The 27,324-nt window shown below is 31.6% G+C and overlaps 1 protein-coding gene across 1 annotated transcript; it reads right to left on the reverse strand.

Annotated features, from left to right (window-relative positions):
- Nucleotides 1-13,608: 13,608 nt before the first annotated feature.
- On the reverse strand, nucleotides 13,609-26,385 carry LOC143076673 (uncharacterized). Its single transcript, XM_076252515.1, has 4 exons — nucleotides 25,755-26,385; nucleotides 16,986-17,423; nucleotides 16,328-16,549; nucleotides 13,609-15,784 (listed from the first exon to the last, which is right to left on the reverse strand). The coding sequence occupies exons 1-4, from the start codon at nucleotides 25,830-25,832 to the stop codon at nucleotides 15,548-15,550; spliced, it is 975 nt and encodes a 324-aa protein (XP_076108630.1). The 5' UTR covers nucleotides 25,833-26,385; the 3' UTR covers nucleotides 13,609-15,547.
- Between the last annotated feature and the right edge of the window lie 939 nt (nucleotides 26,386-27,324).

Here is a 27,324-nt window from a genome sequence, read left to right on the forward strand (position 1 = left end):
TACGTATAAAAAAGCGAAAGCTTGAATAAATATGAGAAATATAACAAAGTGAAAGCTCAAAATACCATTGGGGTGATACCATTTAATAACAATAAACATATGAACAGGTCAAAATGTTTTATTCTGTGAATAAAGTATGTAAACTGGTTCCCGGTTGATTATTACACATTAATGATAATACAAGCAGATTCCAGTCTGTATGTAAAATAGTAAATACGAAACCAAGCGCGGTAGACGGAGCAATGTAATCAAAGTAAATACGAACCAAGTGCGGTAGGCAGAGAAATGTAATGGAAGTTCAGGTCAGCAGTATCGGAAACATGCCTCTGAAAATAAATAAAATGACAATAATACATAAATAACAACAGACTACTAGCAGTTAACTGACATGCCAGCTCCAGACCTCAATTAAACTGATTGAAAGAGTATGTCTTCATCATATGAATATCAGGCACAATCCCTCCCGTTAGGGGTTTAGCATCATACTTTCATAAAATATATGATACCACAAAAGTTTAAAAGGTAAAAAAATCAAACCTTTATTATTCACTCTAATTTCTATTTGATATGACAACCCTACAATAAAGTCAGTTAATTATGACTATCTTATCTGACAAAGATGGAGGTATGATACAAGCCATTATTGAACCCTGAAGTTGCGAGAAAAAAACAAAAAGAGTAAAATCATTCAAGTCTATGACATTTACGAGAACTCTATTGATAAATAACAGGCTATTAGACATTGAATGATTTTAGACCAAGTTTGGTTTTATTTGGCCCAGTTGTTTTAGAGGAGAAGATTTTTGTAAAAAAAAATACAAAATATACGAAAAATTGTGAAGAATTTACTTTAAAGGCTAATAACTCTTCATAGTTCAATGGCAATTTTGATCATGTTGACTTATTTGTAGATACTACTTTGCTACAAATTTTTGCTGTTAACAGTTGATCTTTATCAATAATAATTTTACCAATTCATGGGCAGCAACCCAACAACGGTTTGTCTGGTGCTTAATAAAATTTCAGGACAGATAGAACTTGACTTAATGAACATTGTCACCACTCAGATTTGCTGCAAATGCTCTAGTGTAAGAGATATAAGCAAACAAATTAATTTCACCCCTTTGTCATATGTTTTGACATGGTGGCCATCTTTGTTGATGGACGGGGTCATCGGATACAAATTTTTAACTGAATACCCTAAGGATGATTTAGGCCAAGCTCACTGTTTTGTTTAGTCCAAGTAGATACAGAGGAGAAGATTTATGTAGAAGATAACAAAAATAAAAATAAAAGTGCGTAAAATTTACATTGAAAGGCCATAGCTCCTTATAGGGTCAATTTTGGCCATGTTGACTTTTTTTTGGATCTTACTTTTATTATAACTTTTTATTTTCGAAAGTGCAGTTCTACAGAGGTCCGAAAATATTTATGGCCACCCTCACCTATACTATATATAGGCTATAGAATTGAAAAATCAAACAGATGTGTTTTACACTTGAACTTTGGTTCAGTCACAGCTTCCCACAAGAGCCTATGAAATGATTCGCTTATTGCTATTTCAAAGAAAGACTGAATGAATGAAATTATGGAACAAAGTTGATTCTTTTTTAGTTATCATGAAATAATATAATTTAATTACGGGTGCCTCATGTGGAGCAGGATCTGCCTACCTTTTTGGAGCACCTAAGATCATCCCCTAAAATTTTGGTAGGGTTGGTGTTGCCGAATATTTATTTTCCTGCATTGTATTTTGTAAACTATTTCATGTTTCTCTTTTTCTTTTTTAGCCATGGCGTTGTCAGTTTATTTTTGATTTATGAGTTTGAATGTTCCTCTGGTAATTTTCGCCCCTCTTTTACGCAACATATGTTGGTTGCTATGCAATAAGTAGTGCTGCTTAAGATTTTTTTAAATAAAATATCATTATGCACATGATGCATAATTGATCTTTTTATGCTATTTTAGTTTTTATCAGGCATTTATATTTTCAAATTGTGCTTGTTATCCATGAATTGGGTGTGGGTTTTTTTTCAAGTATCATCAGTTGGTTACTAGGCATTTATGTCATCAATTAGTGTTGCTAAGGAGAGTTTCGCATATCTTAATGCACAATGGCCTGCTATTTTTTTTTTATTTCCCAGCAGGCTTCAAGTGCCTATGTGTGTGCAATTTGTATATTTTCAGCCTCAGTTGGTTGCTATACATAACAGATGGTTGCCTTGGAAATTTTATGCATATTTTCCTACTCAATTGAATACACGTTTGTGTGACATTTGTGTATCAGTACAAATTAAATCATATCTATATTTTTTTTTATAATATATTGACCCCATTAACGTGACAATATTTGTAGATTTTGTACGAAATTGCTTCCAAAACACCATAATGCTTGGTAGCTGCAACCAATATAAATACAAAAGTCTACCTAATTTTAATTTATTTTAATTATATGATAAACACTTTTTTGTCAGTACCATATTTCATATCACATACATCTGGATTTTTTGTGTAAATTTGATAAACTTGAACCATAGGATTTTCCTGTTACCATAGCAACCATAAATAAATAGTTTTTTAGGTTTATTTTTTTTAACTTATCATTTTAAGGTCATATAAAAAAGATATTTACTTGCAATGACCACTTTTCTTTATTCTGATATTACATTTTCATGTCAGAATATCCTTTTTTTTTTAAACAAAAATAGCGTCTCAGATTGACTTGTTTCTGTGGTAACCACTATTTGACTGCCATAAAAGCGTTTATTTTTCATTCAATTGATCGTTATTGATTTTAATATAATCTTATAAGCCTAAGATGTTCATTTTTACCAAGGTTTTATGATTAGTAATTTTTTTTCACTTTCCACCTAAAGCTCTATGCTTATAAGCACATCCTCTTAAATGTAAATAAGTACTTTGAGTTTAACAAAAAGAAGAAAAATCTTGTAGTACCTCTGCTCAAATATTTATCATATCTAATAAAAAAAAATCCTTATTAAAAGAAAAGTGCATAAAAACCAAAAGCGGTTTAGGCCTTCCATTAAAATTTAAAAAAAGTGATTGTACTCTTAATCGAAACAAAAGCAAAGCAAGTCATCTAGTGGATTTAAAAAGCATGAAGATTTTTTAATATGATACTAATTTCAAAGTCTAATCTTTAACCTCTTTGAGTGATACAAAGGCATTGTGAATATTTCACTATTCTGCACTTATAATTTATCAGAAAAATTTAAGAACCAATTATAAAGTAATTACATTTTTAAGACGGTCAAAATAATATGTATTTTTGTAATATTTGATTTTGACATGAATGAAGCTAGTAATAAATACCAGGTAAAGGTGTATTCTAACATGTCCCCGTTTATAGTATGCGAAGTTGGGTTTACATAACTATCTGAATTATATATGTATTAGTTTGAACTACGCATATAATTTACTGACTAGCCGATCGCCTGCTGTTTTCACGGTAACTCTCACATAGCTTATTTGACGTCTCTAGTGGATTCTATGGGTCATCGAGTACCGATCATTTAGCGATCAATCAAGTTCCCGTCCAGCTAAGGTTGCAAGTACTGTACCATGTGTACTGTTCTCTTACTTTTTGTTACTCATATTTGCTTTACTAGCATTACATTTCATCTAGGTATGGATGCTAAGTTAGGAAATAATGCATTTTGAATCATGATATCAGTATAAATACACTTGAGTATGTTTAAATACAAAATTAATAAAAATGCATTCTTTTTGTAGCTGTTCCGTTAAAACCATTACTACAACTGGAACGAGCAAGTACACAAGATGACATTATTCCTAAACATATACTTGGTAAGTTATTCAGGTTGGAAATAAAACACACGTATGTTTTATGAGTTTTCTTTTATATATAATCAAAATATATTAAAGTTGTTTAAATGCACAAAAAACGTCAATAAGATAATTCATCAAAATAGATTGTATGTCTGAATAAACGAAAACGATTGTACATCAATAAGACAGCAACTTAATGAACCAACAATTGTAGGAATGGCTTATCTAGACTATAAAAAAATATATTCTGAATAACAATTTTACTAAATGATAGAAACCACTACAACATAACAACCTATGATATGGTTTCTGTCATAACCTTACAACATTAACCGTTTACCTTTTTTTATATATTGATACGTTGATAACAAAATGTTATAATAATGAAACGTACTTGAAAACAATTCTTCTATTATACAAGATAATAAAGAACGTTAACTTATTTAACCGTTTCTAGGTCATGCTGGTTTATGGTAAGGTTTAAATGACAAGTATAAAAACAATAAGTTAACGTGAGCAATACACGTATATCAAATTATATACAATGACTGTACGTCTTACAGAATTTATTTAAACATTAACTAGTTCATTTATCCATGATTATTTGTGTTGGTCAGTTTCTTTCTGGTTTACTATAAAGCAATACTTACTTCCTTAGGAGCCAATTGTTTATGCTATGTAAGTCTTGTATGTTTCATTTGACTATGACTTTATATGCATGAATCATGGGTTATGAGACAGTTACTTCTTCTTCAGAACACATGAATTATATGTAATCAACTGCAAGTCCTAGAACAATAATCAAAACTGATAGATGGCACTGAAATACACACTATAAAATTGTTGCAACAACACATGTTACCTCGCATGATAAACATACACACCAAAACAAAACAAAACAAATTAGATAGATGCAGACCAATGGCCATCACCTGATTACAGCATACCTACTTGGGACAGTCATATGGATAATGTGACTTGGTTAATACTTAACGTACATCATAACATTGAAAATCGGTGTAACAGTACAACATAAGATTGATCATAACGAATTAGTATCAATCTTTAATACTCTAGTTTTCACGAAATGATACTAAAAAATAAACAAAAATATTTTAATCGCTCTTTCTTTTTTTTTCAGATCAGTTTAAAAGACGCCTAGAACATTGGAAGAACGAGGATCAAACATTTGTCAATACAAAAGCAGAGACACAAGTAATGAAAACTATTTTAACACAAAACTGTATTACAATCACCGGAAAAGCAGGCACAGGAAAAAGTTTTCTTTCACGACATGTTGCACTGAACATGATGAAACAAGGTTATTTCATAATCCCGTGTGATAACCCTGCAGATATGAGACAATGGTTTACATCTGAAAGAAAAACATTATTTGTCTTTGATGACGTTTGTGGGCAGTATACTCTTAATCAACGGCTGTACAATGAGTGGAAACAAAGGCTTGATCGTATTGAATCACTACTTACTAACAAATATTGTAAAGTTTTGGCTACATGTAGGCTAGAAATTTATAATGATAAACGATTTAGCAGTCTGAGTATTTTTAGTATGAATACTTTTGATTTAAGTTCCCAAAATCTTTGCTTAAGTGCTGCTGAAAGAAACGCCATAGCTCAAATGTACGTTAAGGATGATGCTGATAAAATTGAAGGAGTTTTAGAAAAGTATGAATTTTTCCCACTTTTATGTAGTTTATATTATAAACAGAACATACAGCAGCATATGCAATTATTCAATTTTTTCAGCAATCCCTTTGATGTGTATGAAAACGAACTGAATAACATGTGTCATGAAGATGATACTGGTAAGATGAAATATTGTAGCTTGGTCCTTTGTGTGATGTTTAACAACACATTGAAAGACGATAATTTCTTATCAAAAGATAAAAAAACACGAGCAGTTATACAAGATTTACTTGATGCATTTAATCTGAATACAAGTACATCCACTGAAGAATTTAGAGAATCCCTTAAAACAGTAACAGGTACATATGTGGTCAAGGCGGATGATTGTACGTACAAAATAGTCCATGCTAAGTTGTTCGATTTCTTAGCAAAATACCTTGGGGAAAAGATGTTGCAACTCTTCATTAAGCATGCTGAAACTGGTTTCATACGTGAAAGATTTATATGGAAAACAACCGAGGAAACTGACATAGATAACGAGTTTCTCATAAGAATACCTGATGAACTTATTACTATTTATATAGACAGAATGCTAAGAGATTGGGATAACGGCTATGTATGCAATGTAAGTAGAAACAGAAACATGAACTGTATAGAGTTTACAAAATCGTTTATAAGTAGATTAAACGAACTTACAGATGAAAAGCAGGAAAAACTTGCTCGTACACATGATGTTAAAAACAATGAAATAGGACTTTTAGGAAGTTGTTATATTGGTAATGTTGACTTGGTCAAATGGTTAATTAGTAGGAAAAGTAACATTAACTATTGTTCATACAATGGATGGTTCCCCTTACTATGGGCAAGTCATAATGGACATGTAAATGTTGTAACGGAACTGTTAAATAATTCAGCGGAAGTGAATAATAGAAGCAAAAAGGGTGAAACACCTTTGTTTATAGCAAGTCAGAATGGACATGTTGATGTTGTAAACAAACTGTTAATGCATTCAGCTGATGTAAATAAGTGTGACAATAGTGGTTTGTCGCCTTTGTATATTGCAAGTCAAAATGGACATATTATTGTTGTTAAAGAACTGTTACAGTATTCAAATGATGTGAATATGTGTGACAAAAGTGGTTTATCGCCTTTGTATATTGCAAGTCAGAATGGACATTTTAATGCAGCTGATGTAAATAAGTGTGACAATAGTGGTTTATCGCCTTTGTATATTGCAAGTCAATATGGACATATTGATGTTGTTGAAGAACTGTTACAGCATTCAGCTGATGTAAATAAGTGTGACAATAGTGGTTTATCGCCTTTGTATATTGCAAGTCAATATGGACATATTGATGTTGTTGAAGAACTGTTACTGAAATCAGCTGATGTGAATAGCAGTAACAATAATGGTGCATCACCTCTGTATATAGCAAGTCAGAATGGACATGTTAATATCGTACAAACACTTTTAAAACATTCAGCAAATGTCAATAAATATAAGAGTAATGGTGTATCACCCTTGTATATTGCAAGTCAGAATGGATATGTTGATGTTGTTACTGAACTGTTACAAAAATCCGCTAATGTAAATCAGTGTGACGAAGATAAAATTTCACCTTTGTATATAGCAAGTCAGAATGGACATGTTAATATCGTACAAACACTTTTAAAACATTCAGCAAATGTCAATAAATATAAGAGTAATGGTGTATCACCCTTGTATATTGCAAGTCAGAATGGATATGTTGATGTTGTTACTGAACTGTTAGAAAAATCCGCTAATGTAAATCAGTGTGACGAAGATAACATTTCACCTTTGTATATAGCATGTCAGAATGGACATGTTAATGTTGTAACACAACTGGTACAATGTACAACCAAAGTGAATAACAGAAACAATAATGGTGTATCACCTTTATATATAGCGAGTTATAATGGACACGTTGATGTTGTTAGAAAACTGTTAGAAAATTCCGCTGATGTAAATATGTGTGATAAGGATACAATTTCACCTCTATATGTAGCAAGTCAGAATGGACATGTTAATGTTGTTAAAGAACTTTTACAGCATTCAGCAAAACTGAATAACAGTAACACTGTTGGTGTGTCCCCCCTGTATATAGCAAGTCAGAATGGACATGATAATGTTGTTAAAGAACTAACACAATATTCAGAAGATTTGATTATCTTGTAACAATGATTATATATCGCCTGTGGAAAAAACTAGTAAGAACGGGCATTTTATTGCTGTAAATACCTGAAACAAATCAATGAAGATTGTTACCTACTTTTGTATGTACCAACATTATAACGGATTTATAAATGAAGTTAAACCAATCTGTTAAAACATTCAGGTAGTTTTTATCAGTGTGATAAGAATGACAACCCCCCTGCGTATATAACATGTCAGTATGGCAAGTGTAATGTTACTTAGGAACAGTTACAACATTCAGCTGATATGTATTAAAGTGATGTAAATAATATTTGCTGTTATATATAGCAAGTCAGAATTGACATATTAAGGAATGAAACAACATTCAGAATATTTTACAATTACAAGAATATATGTGTCTGAATACACATGTTTGTGCTGTTAAAGAACTTTTGATACAATCATCAGATGTCAACAAATGTTAAGATAATGGTGTATTGCCTCTAGACATGTTAAGTCAGAATTGACATATGAATGTCGTGAAATAACTGTATAACAATAAGTTGTTGAAAAAAAGTTTTATAAGGAGAAAACATCAACTTTGTGTATAGCAAGTCAGCATGGACATGTTGATTTGATAACAAGAAGTCTGGTTCAACATTTTGCCAAAGTTATTAACAGTAACACTAATGGTGTATGGCCTTTGTATCAAGTAGGTTAAAACGGACTAGTCAATGTCAGTAAGGTACTGTTACAATTTTCAGCTATAATAAATAGCAGTAATACAAATTGTGTATCGTTTATGTATATATCAAATCAGAATATAGACATTTGGACGTTGTTAAAGAACTGTAAATACATTCAGAAGATTTGATTATCATGTAATACTTGTTAAGTATAACATGTTTAACCCGTGTATATTGGTGGCCAGATAGTTTTATTGCTATTTTAAAAACTGTTAGCACATTCATCTGGTGTTAATCCGTGTGAATAGAATAGAAGTTCACCTTTGATTATAGCAAGTCATAGTGAACATGTTTATGTTAAAGTACTGTTACACCATTCGGCAGTTGTCAACAAATGTAGTTATAATGGCGTATACAGTTAGTCAAAATCAATAACAGTACTAATAATGATGTATCGACTCTGTCCATAGCAATTCAGAATTGTTATGTTAATGTAAGTAGAGAACTGTTACAATATTTAGTTATTGTAAATCCGTACAATGAAATTGGTTATTTACTTCTGTAAACAGTAATCCAGAATTGAAATACTAATGTTGTTTAAGAATTGTTAAACACACAGTTGCTGTAAATCAGTGTGAACAGGATAAAATTTTAACTTCGTATAAAGCAAGTCAGAATAGAATTGTTGGTATTTTTAAAGAACTATTTAATTTTCCGCTAAGGCAAAGAATAATATCAATTAAAAAGTCAATTGTTCGTAATCAATTGAATGGTCTTTCCTTTTTTCTTTTATTAATTGCCTTCTTAGTTAAAAAAAATATATGGTTTCTAGGACTTTTATGTTCATAAGTGGTTGCTTAGGGCAAAAATCATTCCTAAGGATAAATATATTAAAATAAGTTATTAAAAATGTCATATGTACTATTCATAGTATTTAAAGTTAAAAAAAAATAAGTGATTGCTAAGGACTTGTATGTCGTTGCTAGGGACAAAAATGTCATTTCCAGTAATAAAAATGTCATATTTATATTATTCATAGCCTTCTAAGTTCAAAAATATATGGTTGCTATGGTGTTTTATGTCGTTGCTAGGGACTTGACCTCTGACCTTGACCTAACTTTGTAGATCTTATTATGTTGATCATTTTTGCAATTCAAAGTTTCTTTCTATCTGTAACCACTTTTGAGTTATAAGTAAACAATCATCATTTCGGACCCCAAAAACAGTTTTGGTGCCCTAGTTCCATAACAGTTGGTCCAATGATTTTTAACCCACATAACAAATGTAGATCTCGACAAGACACACATTTTCTCCGTTACATTTTATCAGCCATCTTTTACGGTTATTTAGTAAATCCGATAACAAGCTAAGGTCAAAATCTAGATCATGACCTTGACCTTTGACCTTAAGTCAATTTTCATGTTCATGTGAATTGATGATCATTGGTGATGATCCTAGGTGGCTACAACTTACAGTTTTTGAGTTTTAGTGGCCAACCGACATTTGTTAATTTTCAAAGGGGCATAACCCTACCAATGAGTCGTTGAATCTTTTCGATTCAAATGTAACGAAGCACCAGGGTCTGTTCTTGAACAAATTCCATCATTTTTTTTTCTTCTACCTATTATGGTTATGGAGTTAGAATGATAACAAGTTTTTCGGTCTTAGGGGAGATAACCCCTATAAAAGAAATGTTACGGGGTCGTGCCCTCACCACAAGATAGCTTTTGGTCAACCGATACTAGATACCTAATATCATTTCAACATGTCGCTTACTTTTTTTGGGAAATTTCGTTAAAGTTTGGCGGAAAGAATAATAATAATAATTAAAAACCAATTGTTCAGAGAACAATTGAAGGTCTTTCCACTAGTAAAGATCTATTTTGATATTGAAACATGAAAAATCAGTTTAAAATGTTAGTTCCTATGGCTTTATGATGTATTTATATGAATTTAAAGCAAAGGTCAAAATCTAGAACGTCTTATTAACCTATGACCTTAACCTCAATTTCAAGGTCACAAACCAAGGACCTTAAATCAAAAGACCCTAGGTCTATAATATGTTTGGTTAAAGAGTAATTTCACTTGACGCGTAATTCTAAATGTAAGATGGGCAAAAACTCCCATTTATTGTCTGCGCACCCTTTCAACCAAAATATACAAGTAAGGACATGTTGCAACTAACAATTGATGAAAAATTATTTGTCGATATGTCATACGGTATTTGAAAATCAGTGAAAATAAGAAAAAACTAAAATTTAGAACATGACCTTGACCTTTGACCTTGACCTCATTTTCATTTTTTAGGACCAAGGACCTCAAATCTGAAGACCCTAGGTCTCTATCACTTATGGTTTACCAGTTAGAAATGCATATTACTTATATCATTTACATAAGGGGAAATAACTCTCATATGGAGTCTCTGGAAAGCTTCGGTCCAAATGAATTGCCTAATCCTGAAGATGTAACGAGCAATTTGGTAAAATAAATTTGTCGTAATCTTTTACGGTTGCGAAGGAGTAGTGGCCACAAGAAAAACAGTGTTTGGGGAGATAACTCTTACAACGCAAAGTATTTGGTAACGCAGTTGTCAGTTTTAAAAGCGCATACACTTTACAATATCATATTCCAAATATCTAAGCGACATCTTTTGAAACATCAATACTACGCAAGAAAAAAATTAGGTGGAAGAAAAAAAAAAAAAATAATAATAATAATAATCAGAACAAATTCAAAAGGTCTTTCCACGGAAAGGTGGAAAGACCTAATTAAAAAGTCAATTGTTCATGAACAATTGAATGGTCTTTCCTTTTTTCTTTTATTAATTGCCTTCTTAATTAAAAAATATATGGTTTCTAAGGACTTTTATGTTCATAAGTAGTTGCTTAGGGCAAAAATCATTCCTACGGTTAAATATATTAAAATAAGTTATTACAAATGTCATATGTACTATTCATAGTTTTTAAAGTTAAAAAAATAAGTGATTGCTAAGGACTTGTATGTCGTTGCTAGGGACAAAAATGTCATTTCCAGTAATAATCAAAGAGCTGAAAGCTCTGAGGAAAAATGACGCCATTGTCTCTTATATTGGTTTATTATTTAATGGAGTCTTGATTTCATTTCATTATTTTAACATTGTTTTGTAGTATATAATTAAATTCTTCGTGTGTGAGTAGTGAAAATGACAACTGGCTATTTTTGTACTAATGAATAAGTCAAGTCTACTTGAATGATCTACAGTATCCAATGAGTACTGACTGTACTTTTGTACAAATAAATAAGTCGATTGTAATTGAATGATATACAATATATAATGACTACTGTCTGTTCTATTGTACTAATAAATATGGCAAGTGTGTCTGTATGATTTACAATATTCTATGTAATGTGTTTTTCTTTGTGCAATTACATATTTCTAAATCAAGAATACATTTACAGACCTATCTTATTCTTTGTAGTATTGCTTATAAACAGGACAATTATGAAGAGCCTGCAGTATGCAATCTCTTAAGACTCTATATACTCTGTCTCATTAAATAAGTTACTAATGACCTAGTTATTTCTGATACTTGAAGCAAGTTTTATTGGTGTAGATATATACATAAGTATAATATTGGTATACTAGCACCTTGGGGATAGACAAATATGGATATTCCTTCCATCTTTCATGCATGCCAGGAAGGTGACTTTATATGAAACTTGTAACCATTTCTTTGCCATAATGTTATTGTATAGCCTTTGTGTTGACCAATATCTTTGATATTCATTATTTTAACTTATATCATAGTCATATGTGGTAGTATTTGATTTGCACCTCTTTCAGGTCATGGTTGTAATTTATTTCTTTGTTAATTTCAAGTCATTATAAAAGGGTTTTGCTTACAAGACCAGTTGCCACATTGTACTGTTTGGAACATAGTAATTTCTATCCTTAGCCTTGGGAAATTTCAAATTGTACACTGTTTACTGCAACAGGGGCTTCATCAATATTGACCAAGTTGTTAACTGGGAGCTGTGCTTACTTGATGTATTGAAACATTTTGCAATGTTTAACTAATATAGTTCAACTATCCACCTTATAATATTACAGGCGATGATTATTTTCTTCCATGCATGTTTCTGTGTTTTTTTTGTTTCATTGATATTGATTGAGGAGTTTAAACCTGTTGTTTCATATTGTAATTACTGAATTAGTACAATTATCTCCCTTGAAATCAAATGACTAGGATTGTTCTTCTTCATGGATATCAACGGACTGTGTTTTTCAACTGTGTTAATTTTGAATAGTATTTGTGTAGGAGGAGTTGGGCTAACAAGACATATAGATAGATATACTGTGGGGCAGGGATTCCTATAGAAAACCTAAAACTTTGATTGTAAAAATTCAGTTAGTTCATCCCTTTAGTGGCTGTCGTCTTTTCATTCATAACAAACATTAAAATTGAATAGTATTTATTCTAAATGAAGTAAACATAGAATTACTTCATGAAGTATTAACAAACTTTAAACATTCTGAATAACATGCTGAGCAGTATTAACAATAATAACAATAGCATCAATCGTAAATGAATTAAAACGTTAGTAGTTACATCATATAGAAGTTATCAGTCATTTCTATTTTTTTAATACTTGGAATTCACTGATATACTTGAATATTATGTGTGATTAAAGTTAAATGTCATATTATTGCATAGGAAATGGTATGCATATGTACCATTAAATAAGAACAGATCCTGTCATTAATATTGCACTAGTTAAACTTTATGTTATATTATTGCACTATTTTATATACATCTAAAACATTAACAAACTATCTTAACCATACATAATATTGAAAAAACATAACAGGTAATAAATTGTATAAACAGCTGGAATGCCTATAAACTTGTAGCACCAATACACAACTTTTGCTATGAAAACATAAAGTAAGTAGTTTATATGATAGGGGATATGGACTTATCACTAATCTATTGAGAAGATATTGTTATATCTAAGCAAATTATAATGCACCAATAACTATACCTCAAACTGTATAGAGACTTGAGATTTACAACAAATAAAAATAAATATATATATAAAAACAGATGAGGCTTGCAATAGCAAATATAATATGGAATGATATGATTTTAATGAAAGACTGGCATACTTTGAGTTTTGATTATATTGAATACTGTTTTTAGAACATTTATATTAGACACTGGAGGCTATATAAAGGAAATACATGTATTAACATCCATACTATTGAGTTGAGGAAGTTATGTTTGTTTATTTGATTCCCTGGTTTTGAAGGGTATTTTCCTTTATGAAAAAAATGAAAAATTAACTTGATAAACTTTAATGTGTCAGTTAGTATTTCATCAAGATGCACCTATTCAGTATTTCTATTAAATTCAATAACAATGAACAATATTTACATAACAAAGTATAGCACAATACATGTATGTACATATTTACATGAATGATGATTTCCATTTCTGTGTTTTCATTAAAATATAAATAGTATTTACTGCATTCCTAATACTGTGAAAGGTATACAGGACTGATTAATTATCCATTTGAAGTTGGCAAAGATATAATAAATCTGTAAAAATGCACTGAAAACAATACATTACGATATATTTCAAACTATATAAAAGGAGTTGAAACATATATCAATATCAAATAGAGATCATGGGACATAATGTAAAAAGTTTATAACAAAAACAACCTTAATTATAACAAATAAAATATATAATGAGATCATAAAATGTGGATGGAAGACTGAAACATTTTAAATGGACCATAGATTATCTAACACTTTGTGATATTTAAAATATTAACTTTCATAATATTTGGAAGTTTTGATCCCTTTTACTTCTTGCATTTTCAATCAATACAATCAATTTTTCACTCTTAACACTAGTTAATGTACTTCTATAACACTTAATTAAACCATAAATATTTACATTTCATAACTTTATGTAGTATGTACATGTTTATACTCCTATAAATTATTGTATAATGTTGTATAAGTTAATCAAATCTAGCCATTGCTAGGTAACTTCCCATCACTGAATGAAGGATATATGTATACAGGATAATTTATAAAAGACAATATTAACAATACAAGATAATTCTCCATTTGCAATAACTATTGAAAAAAATACTGTTTGTATAAAAGTAAATATCATTTCTGTACAAAATCTAAAATTAATAGTCAGTTTTTTCGAATACAGATTTTGTACTAAACTTTTGTTGTGAACTGCGCCCAATTTGGCAGTGAAAATTTAAAGAAATGTAACTGCACTCAACTCTGCAGTACATTGAAAAATTTGTATAAAGAGTTTTTATTTAGTGTCTAAGGGACATAACTGTGTTCAAAATATTAAGTAATGTACTCAACATTGGTGTAAATTAAAAATTCTAATAAAGTGTTTTTGATGTTTAGATGATAAGATATTCAACTTTGTTAAAAAATACAAGTTTCTTAGACAGGTTTTGTATTAGACTCTCATTATGCACTGCACCTAATTTGGCAGTGAAAATTTTAAGAAATGTAACTGCACTCAACTCTGCAGTACATTGAAAATTTTAATAAAGGGTTTTGATTAACAGTGTCTAAGGGACATAACTGTGTTCAAAATATTAAATTATGTACTCAACATGGGTGTATATTAAAAATTCTAATAAAGTGTGGTTTTTGACGTACAGCTGATTAGATATTCAACTTTGTTTAAAATATAAATTTCATAGACAGATTTTGTATAAAACACTGAATATGTACTGCACCCAATTTGGCAGTGAAAATTTGAAGAAATGTAACTGCACTCAACTCTGCAGTACATTGTAAATTTTAATAAAAGGTTTTGATTAACAGCGTCTAAGGGACATAACTGTGTTCAAAATATTAAATTATGAATTCAACATGGGTGTATATTAAAAATTCTAGTAAAGTGTGGTTTTTTGATATCCAGTGTTTATTAGAAATTTATTTTTTTCCTTCAAAATACAGTGTGTTTTCAAAATGTGCTGTATATTATAAACTCTGAAAAAGAGTGGTTTTCATGTACATATTATAAAATATATAACTGTTTTTGGAATAAATGTTTAAGACAGATTTTGTATTAAACTTTCATTATGTACTGCACCCAATTTGGCAGTGAAAAATTGAAGAAATATAACTGCACTCAACTTTGCAGTATATTGAAAATTCTAATGGAGTGTGGGTTTTGACAGACTTTAATATTGATGTACAGCTTTATAAAGTGTCTTTAATCCATTGTCACTGATGAAATCATGTTGTTTCCTGAAACAACAATTACAGCATTGAAGGGAATCATTCCTTCAATAACTGCATCTGCTTCTTCTTCGTCACCAACTAGTTCTTTAAGGGCATGCAGAGGGCATTTGTAGTCGGAGTAAACATCATCTTGTTTACAGACAAGGACAATATCGTCTTCCTCCTTGTAGAAACCATCTACAACAACACTGTGTTGTTCTGACACAAACTGCAAAATAACAAATTAGGAATACAATATAAGATAAGCAGGACATCAAATATAATTATTTTTATATGTGATTTCTAAGAAATAAATAAGACATTTGATTGCTTTAAAAATAGGCAAACAAATTTGAACTAGTCCGATTATTATGATTAACATGTACAAACTATTTCGGCAGACATTGTTATAAGATCTATGAAGCTAGCTTTTTAACTAAGAACAAATGTGTGGTTTATTGTTGTAACTTAAGGATATGTTGCTAATCAATATAAACCAAGTGAATTTTATAGCAAATCTGTTGATATATGATTTTCTGATGTGATAAGAAAAGAAAAAATAATGTTTGTAGCAAGTTATGTTTCATTTTCATATAATTGATAGTGTTGACCTGTGAAATTCTTTTAATTTTGGATAGCTGTCTTTGTAATTAATTAATAGTCTTGTTATTTTGATATAGTCTTGTTCCAAAGCGACTTATTTGTAATGGAAAGGTTGAATTTGTAATGGACTGTGGATTTAGATTTACATGTACATTTATCAAAGACATACCTCAAGTGTACTTTGAGGGATGGTCTGTAGGCTGATCTCTCCTTTGTGAATGTTCAGTTTTAAGAATGTTATTTTCACTGTCTTCCCAACCTCAACAGACGTTTCAGCTAGTTGTCTCCACATGCTGACTTTTACTTCCCCAGTGCTGTCCTGAATATATATCTGCTTTAGTTTGATTGTTTCTTGAGTTCTTTGGGTGACTCTCTCTAAGACAGCATCCACCTTAAATAAATAATCATAGATTACATTGTTTGAACCTGCAAAATCGGTATAATTGTTAACGTATATGTCTTATTTTATTTATCTATTGAAATTGAGAGAACTTGAAGATAGAAACACCAACGTGTCCTTGCTATATCATTATCATTGAGGGTCTATACTTCTGAAACCACTTTTAGATGAAACTGACAGTTTTCATTTCGGTAAGTGAATTAACAGGAAGTGTGCACTGCAAATAATATTGTCATCACATGCTTGTATAAATTTTGTTACATTAATGTTTTGTGTTAACTTCCTCTATTTGGATTTGAAATCATTCAGCATTTTATCTGTTTATCAATTTCAATAGGATTCTAACTGGACAGTTTTGATATACAGGAATTGTTTATTATCTTATCTTGGAAACTTCTAAATTACATGTTTCTCTAATCGTACTCACTCTGATGACCTTTCCCCTGATAGATACATTCGTATCTGCAGTTGTTTTCTTTGCCTTTTCAATAGATACAACTTCTGGTGGAGGTGGTGGTCTGGAGAGCTCTGCTGCTTGGCTCCTGTGGATTGGGTCAATGTCACCAACTCCACTAGTGACATTAACCTTTGTGGCTGAGGTAATAATTATAGTACTGTCCCTGAAGATGTAATTCCTAATCATCACAGAGCTGTTTTCTTTTATAGCGGTTAATTTGCTACTGTCGTAGCACTGCCCCTTTATGATTCCAGTCTGGTCTGCAAAACCAATGGTTGTGGCAGACTTCTTCTGGCCATCTCTGATGTATGTGTTGGTTGTACCAACACTTACTGTCTGTACCTTAATTGGTACTCTGTAGGGGGTATTAGAAGACTGTTCCTTAAGCTTAGCAATTGTGAAAATCTTCTGAAAATGTAACATTTTGTTTGTTAGAAATAATTATTCATAATTACAGATAATTATTACCCAATAATAAGTACAATATAAACATATATATTACAAGTTGAACAGACCTGCAAGACATACTGGCTATTCACTAGCACTTAAATTTCATAGCAGCCAAAATATATTAACAGGTTAACTGTAACATCTATTTGACATTCAGTAATAAATAGATTTGATAAAGTATCTTTTTCAATTCTATAACCAATTCCTTTCAATGAATATTTATAATTATATATGGAGAGCTGATACTGGTGATAGATATATTCATTCATTCACTCTACTTCAAGATTATTGTACTAGGCAGTGAAGTTACTTTTCTCTTATCTTCCATATATTTTAGGTACAAACTTGTATGCATGATGTTAAAAATATCATTCATCTTTGTTTTTCAAATTTGATAGTATAATGGAAACACAAAAGCCATGATAACTACACTTGAATGACTTAATTTACATTACTACTATGGAAGACTAATATATATAGGTTTATGGTCTGAATAATAAGACTCTAGAACACCAGACATAATTTCATTACTCATGAAATTTATAAAAACCAAGTCCAATGATGTATTGTAATCTGTTGTCTCTTCTTTGATGAGCTGATGAAATGTGTAGGTGTGCAATAAATCAACTAAGGAGCAGTTGTTTTGAATGTCAACATTGAAGTCTCCCATTAATATTGTTTTTTCTTCAATCAAGGGAGAGATGGTCTGCAACATAATTCTGAAATTGTGCAGAGTTGATGCTTTGGGGGGACAGTACAAGAATATCACCCTCACCCTGGTATCATTTTTATTGATTATAGCAGAAGTAATTTCAATGCCTCCAGGTCTTCCTTCATATGTGCTTGTTATCTGTTGCTTTGAAAAAATGACACTGCCATGATATGGTCTCACCAAAGAGTTGCTAACAGAGTCATGACGGTATGATGTGTTGAATCCTGGTAATGCAGCAAATGAATCACTATCCTGTGACCTTAAACGGGATTCAGTGATACCTATTAAGTCTGTAAGAGCTATGTAGCAGTCTTTTTGAACATCTTCAATATGCAAGTGCAAAGAACGTACATTATGACAAACTATATTTAATCTGCTGTTAGCATCAGGAAGTTCACTCATAGAACTTTTCACCTGAGATGTTGTACGCATCCTGTCCATTTCAACTGCCACATCAATGCTTACCGAAATCTTATCTTCTGCAAGATACAGTATGTGCAATCCTTCAAGACTTCTAACTCTGCTGAGAGCTACATAGTGTATGTGATTATTTTTTCTCTTTCCTAAATGGACAACTAAATTGTTAACAGTTGATCCTTGTGACTTATGAATGGTTTTAGCTGCAGCCAAACGTATAGGAAACTGACGACGAACTATTTGATATGACAGATTGTTGTTTATTGCAAATTTCCTTGTTACTTCGAAAATAGGTGTCCATGTCTTATCAATCTGATTGTTTCTCAAGTGTTGAAATTGACTTCTCTGATCTTTCCCAATGTTCAGGTCTTCAAACAAGACCCATATGATACTACATCTTTTTGAATTTGCAACCCTATAGTCCAATAACATGACCTTCCTTGCAGCTCCATTTGTAAGACCGTCTTCAATGTTGATATTTAAATTAATTTCAACCTGTAAGCGTTCAGCAATTTTCAAGTTTTTGAATAACCCCATTGTTTTACTTGGATCATCTGGTACTCTGCTCAAAGCGTCTCCATGTAATCTTTCTGATAGGTCACCTGTTACTGAATCGATACATTCAACTGTGTCACATTTAGAATTAGCTTGTGAGAACACATATTCATTGAATGAATTAACTTCAGCACATGTTGTATATAGATGTGGCAGAGAAGATAAACCTAGATCTGTTTCAACTACCCTAGTTTTAAGGGTTTCTACATCTGAACAAGTATGATGACCTTCTCTTAACCTATTAAGAAGTGCAGCAAATTGGCTATCTTCTTTCTGACGCATAATTGTTTTTAATTCATACAAAGTGAAGTTATCTTGCCATAGATTGGCAGCCAAGTAACCATATTCTGTCGCAGTGTTTTGAAATATCCAACTATCCATCACAGGTTTCAGCTGATATAGATCACCAACAGCAATAATACTTATACCACCAAATGGCTGATTGTTCCCCATTATTTCCTGAAGTCTACAATTAACAAAATTGAACATCCTGCATCCCACCATAGATATTTCATCTATAATAACAACTTTGAGATATTTGTATTTCAATCTATAGGTATCTAGCTGTTCCATAGCTAAAGGTTTGTATGAAAACCCTCTGCTGACAGGTATACAAAAGGTTGAATGGAGAGTGTTTCCACCAATGTTATGAGCAGCTTTGCCAGTTGGGGCACATAGAAGAACTTTCAACTCATCTGGATTTGAACCTGGTCTCATATTCAAGATTCTTATTAGACTCTGATAAATTGCACTTATCAAAACTGATTTACCAACACCTGCACCACCTGACAAGAAGTTGTACAAAGGATCATCCTTAATTTTAAACCAGTGCATAACATGATAGAAATACCTTTTTTGTTCATCGTTTAACTTTCTTACTAATTCCCTGTAATCGTTATCAGACATTTTAATTAAACAGTCATCATCCCCAATTTGTTTTCTAGTTAAACCTATATCTAAGCCAACATCATATTGTTCAGGTTTACCAGGATCAAAACACCCATACTTCTCTGACAAAGTTAGACCTTCAGTTCTGTCATTGTTCTCTACATGCAAATTTTCAGGCATAAACTCAGTATTCATATTGTCATTAAAAGTATCCTGATTCCCATTATAACTTTCAACCTGCTCAATTAAGCCCCTTTTTCTCTCATACACATCTTTCAGTTTTTCAATACTAGCAGAATTCTGGGTATACATTTGCTTGAGTAAACTGTAAGAATCAGGGATGTCTCTCTCTTCATTTACCCATGGATGGAATAACATTATCAATTCGCGGTAATATTTTTCAATGTCATGATCTTTATTAAATCTAACATACTTAAGTATTTTCTGAGTTTTGCGTCTTTTCAGTATACCCCCATCTGACATACAAATTTCCTTAACATTACAATTAAGCATGTTATTAGTAGAGTCCTGTAGGATTGAAGACATATTATCCTCCTGTTGATCTTCATGTTCGACATCTTCTGATTGTGGGTCATCATCTAAACAGTCATTGTCATGTTCTTCTGGTAATTCTTTCATGGAATCAATTTTATCAGCAGAATCACTTTTTTTCTTTCGTGGATATGTTACATCATACCATGACGCATAATCTGCCAGACATAAGCATAGTAGTACCTTTGGTCGTCTTTGGTATCGCTTTATAACATTGTCTGCTTCAACATTAGTGGACGTACTGGCCATTTCCTCAAGCTTGGTGACAGATTTCAATAATGTAATACGCTCGCTAGGAGGACCTGTGTGTAGGAACAGAAAACTGCGGGTTGATCTTCGCATGGGTAGTTGCAAGACAAAGTATGCTGCTTCTTGGGCACTAACTTCAACATGTGTTAAAAACTTGTTTGATATATGACGCAATTGATGTGTCAGGTCCATATTATTTTCCTTAGCTTCTAGGGATGCCTCATACATTAAATTTGACATTCCCCTTTGACCTTTACTAATATAAGAGACTATATATGAAGCACATGAGTATGGATCAAGTACAAACTGAACATCTATATTAGCTTGCCAGCATTTCAACATAATTGAATTGTAGGAATGAATTCTTATTTCTGAAAGGTGTCTTTTCAGGAATAATTTAGCCCTTTTCAACGAAGACCTTATTGCATTACAGTATTCAAGATCAGTTAATTTCAATTCTTTCAGAAACTCCTCAAATGATATTTCATTGCCATATTTCATCTCTTCAAGTGTATCAAATATCTTAACACAGTTTTTTTGGCATACAGATATGAATTCAAGGTCATGACCAGTTTCTGAATTTAAAGGTTGCAAAAGAATTGTTTTCCTCATTGGAGGAATAGGAAAATTGAATCTACACACAGACTTCCCCTTTTTCCTACATGTACGTGCATGGCGATGGGTTTGGTAATTTATTAGATCTGGTATGGCTTCATCTTTTGCACAAGTAACATGCTTGTCCACAAAGGATGTTATTTCTTCAGGTGTTGCATTTCCTATATCAGGCCCATCAACAACTCATACAACCATATGAATATGAGGTGAACCCCTTTGCTGAAATTCAACCCTGTAAAAATAATCCTGAATTTTCCCGATTGGTTCTAATGGACTCTTTAATACAGTGTGCAAGAATTTTTGAACTCTGTAATCAAAATACCTTACACAAGTAACAGGGTCTGAGTTAATGAGATGACACTTTTCTTGCCAAGACAATTGATCAATATCAGTCCCTGAATATTCTTTTTTATTCACTAATTTTCCCAGGGTTATCAACAAATTCTTCCATTTGGTTTCTGCAGCAGATAGAAAAACAAAGAAATGAGGGATTCCCAATTGCCTTATCATAGCAAACAAGTCTTTCTTTGCAACCTCCCAGTAAGCAGTTGAACCCCTTACTTGCCTGAGGACTTGGTAACCTTCATTGTGTTTAATCAAATTATCAACAGCTCCAGGGGCTAAAACATCATGAACGGTTCTTTTCTTCCCCTGCAACTTGCATTTTCTGATGGCTAATTGAATGCGATCTTGTATGTATTTAATTTGAAGCTTTTTCATTTTAAAGAAAATATTAGGGACAGACATGGCAACTCTCCTATCAAGATTACGCAACTCCCACTTACTTATTGTACTGTAATGTAAAGGCACAGCCCTCATATTGTTTGACATACGAGTTTCACCGCAATATATTGACGGGAAGGCCAAGAATTCACTGTTATAATCTTGGAATATGCCAAGGGGAGTATTACCTTCACCAGGTGCAATGCTCACAACCTGTTTGTACTCTCTATATCCTACTGGATTCAACATAGTATCCAAATTTCCACTTGGTTGATTTTCATGATTTTGTTCTTCATTCCAACTATCAGAGTCTAAATTTGACAACTCATTGACCCCACTCTGAGAAATAGTTTCATTTGAACAACTTTCTGATTGATTAGGTACAGACCAATTTGTATCAATATTAATACCTTCAGATTTAAACAAAGTCTTACTGGTGAGCAACTTTACTGCATCTATCACCCGATTAGGTCTTATCATTTCCTGTGCAATACTATGTTTAAATGATATCTTGCGTTTTAATTTTACATATATAGTTTCAGCATCATCTAATGTGCGTGGCAAAATTCTGATAGTCTTGTTAACATCTGCAGGAACATTAACAATGTTGCCTTTCATGCAGAGCTGGCCTCCTCTTGGCTGTTGTCGAATTGTCATGAATGTTAATCTTGGAGATATAAGTCTTTGCTCTATGTTGGTTAAACCTAGAAGTTCAGCAGTTATAGGTGGAAATTTCATGTTGTTACCAATAGAACATTCTGGAATTTTTTGTGATTGTAAATATCTTTTACATGTTATACACACCCATTCAATATTGTTAACTGATTTTAAACCAGATGTACACTTTTCAAGCAATTCAAACCTACTTTTAACAGTACTCATACGTACAACACCTTCTTTAAACCATGTCTGACTACATGAGCTACAAACATATAGAGGACCCTCTAGAACTGACAGGCTGAATTATTTTACAAGATTATTTGTTAAAGCTTCATTGTCAAGTTTTCTACACTTTGAGGCCACTGTATGAGAACTCAATGTTTGTTTTCTTTTCTTAAGTACTTGTGAACTAGAAGTAACTTGAAGTGTTGATGGTTCTTTAGAAGATTTATTCTCAGAAGATCTCCCACTTTCATGATTATCTACATTAATATTAAAGACAATGAAGTTTTCATTTCCTGCATTAACTGTAGTCTTAACCTCCACTCTTATCATTTCATATTCAATCTGTTCTAGGCTTGAGCTGCTCAAAGAACAGGCAAGATCACGCAAGAAACTGCACAATTCTGACAGATTTTCGTATTTTGAAATATGACAAGCTCCGTCTGGATCAAGTAGACCATTTCTGCAACGACTATGGGAGTCAAATAAGTAATATTCATTGTTTGTCTTTCTTACTGATATTGCAGAAGCACAGAAAATAAGAATTGCACTGAATTTTGAATTACGAGAACTTAGAATAAGATTGAAAGCAAATTCAAGTGCCATAGAAAAGTCATTTTGGTAATAAATCTTTTTTGTTAATGTACCACCATATGAAACTTCTCTCCCCAACACATATTTCTGTTTCTGGAAACTAAAATTCCTAGGAATATCATTATACAACAAAATACTATGTGGGACACCACAAACTTGGCGTATGTATTTGTACATTTCATCACCTATATGCAGAATTAATTTCAGGTGTTCTGATGTCCAAAGGTGTAGAGGTTTTGTTTGAGACAGTGCAGAAAACACGACACAATTAGTCATACACTGTCGTCCCCTTGATTCATCTCCAAAAACCTGATCTACTTGGTGGTATTCACCATATATAAACAACATTTTCAGTTAAATAAACTTATCCTACCAGTTGAGACAATACTGTTTCATCAAAATTATCCCTCTCAGATACAATGAGTACTCCTAGCACAACACATAAATATCATTTCGTTTACTTAAAACAAATTAGGTAATCTTTGTACAACACAGTAATAATTAAGTTACAGAATGCACATGCTATGTTGGGAATAATTTACCACTCATGTCTATATTAAACTCATTATACATAAAATGTATATATATATATATATACATGTACTTTTACACAATGTGAAGCTAGAAGTGTATTTGCAAAATATTGATGCAGAGACCAAAAAGGCTTAGAAAATCACGAAAGAGCAGTACATTTGATTATTTACAAAAAAGTGTGTTCAAAGTATACATGTTCTTCTGTCTAGATATATTTCTGGAAGTTTGCCATGGCTTTATAGTTTCAATGATATTCATTCAGAGATACAGTATATATAATAAATATTAATCTTAAATATAATTTAACTATTTTAGACCTAATAAAAATGGATCGTGAATTTGTTAATGATATCTTGTCGAAGATTTATATCTAGAAATTGAGTCCTTGTTGTATCAAAAATATCCAATGAAATTTCTAAGTATTCATCTTGATTTTAAATTATTCTAGAAATGAACATAATATTCAATCCAAGCTAATTTCTAAGTATTCATCTTGATTTTAAATTATTCTAGAAATGAACATAATATTCAATCCAAGCTAATTTCTAAGTATTCATCTTGATTTTAAATTATTCTAGAAATGAACATAATATTCAATCCAAGCTAATTTCTAAGTATTCATCTTGATTTTAAATTATTCTAGAAATGAACATAATATTCAATCCAAGCTAATTTCTAAGTATTCATCTTGATTTTAAATTATTCTAGAAATGAACATAATATTCAATCCAAGCTAATTTCTTAGTATTCATCTTGATTTTAAATTATTCTAGAAATGAACATAATATTCAATCCAAGCTAATTTCTAAGTATTCATCTTGATTTTAAATTATTCTAGAAATGAACATGATATTCAATCCAAGCTAATTTCTAAGTATTCATCTTGATTTTAAATTATTCTAGAAATGAACATAATATTCAATCCAAGCTAATTTCTAAGTATTCATCTTGATTTTAAATTATTCTAAAATCACTGTAAAACTAAACTAAAGAAATAATTGTAAACACTAAACTGACTCAATTCAATCCCTTCATAAAGTAATTGTATTTTTATGTGTCTAATAGCCTTAAAAGAATACAGAAAATATTCAGATTTTTAAGTTGCATTAAGTTATCGACATTCAAAAATTTTTGAACATGTATAAATCTGAATCAACTAAGTGAAAACATAAAAAGTTGTGATTTTTTGTCAATACGAAACCAAGCTGAATATGCGCGTAATTAGCATAATATCTATTGCGCATGCGCCACACCTTTATTTACTAAAGTCACAACCGTAACATTTACACATTTCAAATCTTTCAGTTCATGAAATGTCACAAAAACAAAATCTAAACAGAGAAGCACGAGATTGCATTAACGCTGCTGTTAACTACATCTTAATCAGAAAAGTTTCAAGTATCTTTGCAGAGCTTACTGTTAAAAATGGCGGATCGGATAAAAATGAAAGAAATCAATCACAAAACACCATAATTCAATATATTTATACTAATCAAGTATCATAAATAAAGCAATACACCTAAAATTAATCATGAGGAGGACATATTATCAATTAAAGATAAACTTACGATGTTTTTCCTAATTATCTTCCTTGTCAATACTGTCACGTTCTTCTCAGCTGCTGTATTTTGTAAACAAAGATTCATACGTACCGCGTGGGTATAACCGTATTACTAATTTCTAATTCCAAAAAAATTCTTTAATATCGATAAAGACCATTTTCTATCTATAAAATGTTAATGTGATTCCGATTATTACTTTTTAAAAGATTGTAAAGTGCAAATGGCAAGAAGGTTGACAATATTTAGTAGAACTATATTGTCTAGCGATGGCTGATCGTTGGAGTGTGAAAAGTCCAAAACCGCACCGCGTGATTTTAACCGTATTACTAATTCCCGATTCAAAAAGATTTCATAAATCTTGATAAAGACGATTATATATCCAAAAGATGTGAAGATGATTCCGATTATTATTTTTTTAACGATTTTAAAGTTCAAATGGCATGTAATTTTAACATTATTCAGGAGAACTATTTTGTATAGCGACTGATGATCACTGGTGTGTGAAAAGTCCAAAACCATGTCAAAACGGATGGATTTTTTAAGACAAAGATAAAAAGCGAAACCTTGAATAAATATGAAAAATATAAAAAACGGGAGGCTCAAATAACAATTTAATAACAATTAACATATGAACAGGTCAAAATATTTCATTCTGTAAATAAAGTGTGTAAACTGGTTCCAGGCTGATTACTACATGATCATGCATAATGATCAACACAAGCAGATACCAGTTTGTATGGAAAAATAGTAAATACGAAACCAAGCGCGGTAGGCAGAGAATTCAGGTCGGCAGTTAAGGAACAATGACTGCGTCATTTTCCAAAAATGTCATATTTATATTATTCATAGCCTTCTAAGTTCAAAAATATATGGTTGCTATGGTGTTTTATGTCGTTGCTAGGGACTTGACCTCTGACCTTGACCTAACTTTGTAGATCTTATTATGCCGATCATTTTTGCAATTCAAAGTTTCTTTCTATCTGTAACCACTTTTGAGTTATAAGCAAACAATCATCATTTCGGACCCCAAAAACAGTTTTGGTGCCCTAGTTCCATAACAGTTGGTTCCATGATTTTCAACCCAACATAACAAATGTAGATCTCGACAAGACACATATTTTCTCTGTTACATTTTATCAGCCATCTTTTACGGTTATTTAGTGAATCCGATAACAAGCTAAGGTCAAAATCTAGGTCATGACCTTGACCTTTGACCTTAAATCAATTTTCATGTTCATGTGAATTGATGATCATTGGTGATGATCCTAGGTGGCTACAACTTACAGTTTTTGAGTTTTAGTGGCCAACCGACATTTGTTAATTTTCAAAGGGGCATAACCCTACCAATGAGTCGTTGAATCTTTTCGATTCAAATGTAACGAAGCACCAGGGTCTGTTCCTGAACAAATTCCACCCTTTATTTTTTTTCTACCTATTATGGTTATGGAGTTAGAATGATAACAAGTTTTTCGGTGTTAGGCGAGATAACCCCTATAAAGGAAATGTTACGGGGTCGTGCCCTCACCACAAGATAGCTTTTGGTCAACCGATACTAGATACCTAATATCATTTCAAC

Source organism: Mytilus galloprovincialis, chromosome 5 (genome assembly GCF_965363235.1).
Source record: "Mytilus galloprovincialis chromosome 5, xbMytGall1.hap1.1, whole genome shotgun sequence".
NCBI lineage: Eukaryota > Metazoa > Mollusca > Bivalvia > Mytilida > Mytilidae > Mytilus > Mytilus galloprovincialis.

Bases quoted from the DNA above. Each gene is read 5' to 3' on its own strand.
- LOC143076673 (XM_076252515.1), bottom strand. From the start codon at position 25,832: ATGAATCTTTGTTTACAAAATACAGCAGCTGAGAAGAACGTGACAGTA. The intron at 17,424-25,754 runs GTAAGTTTATCT...TTACATTTTCAG, and splicing joins AGATAATTAGGAAAAACATC to AAGATTTTCACAATTGCTAA. The intron at 16,550-16,985 runs GTGAGTACGATT...TATTTATTTAAG, and splicing joins TCAGGGGAAAGGTCATCAGA to GTGGATGCTGTCTTAGAGAG.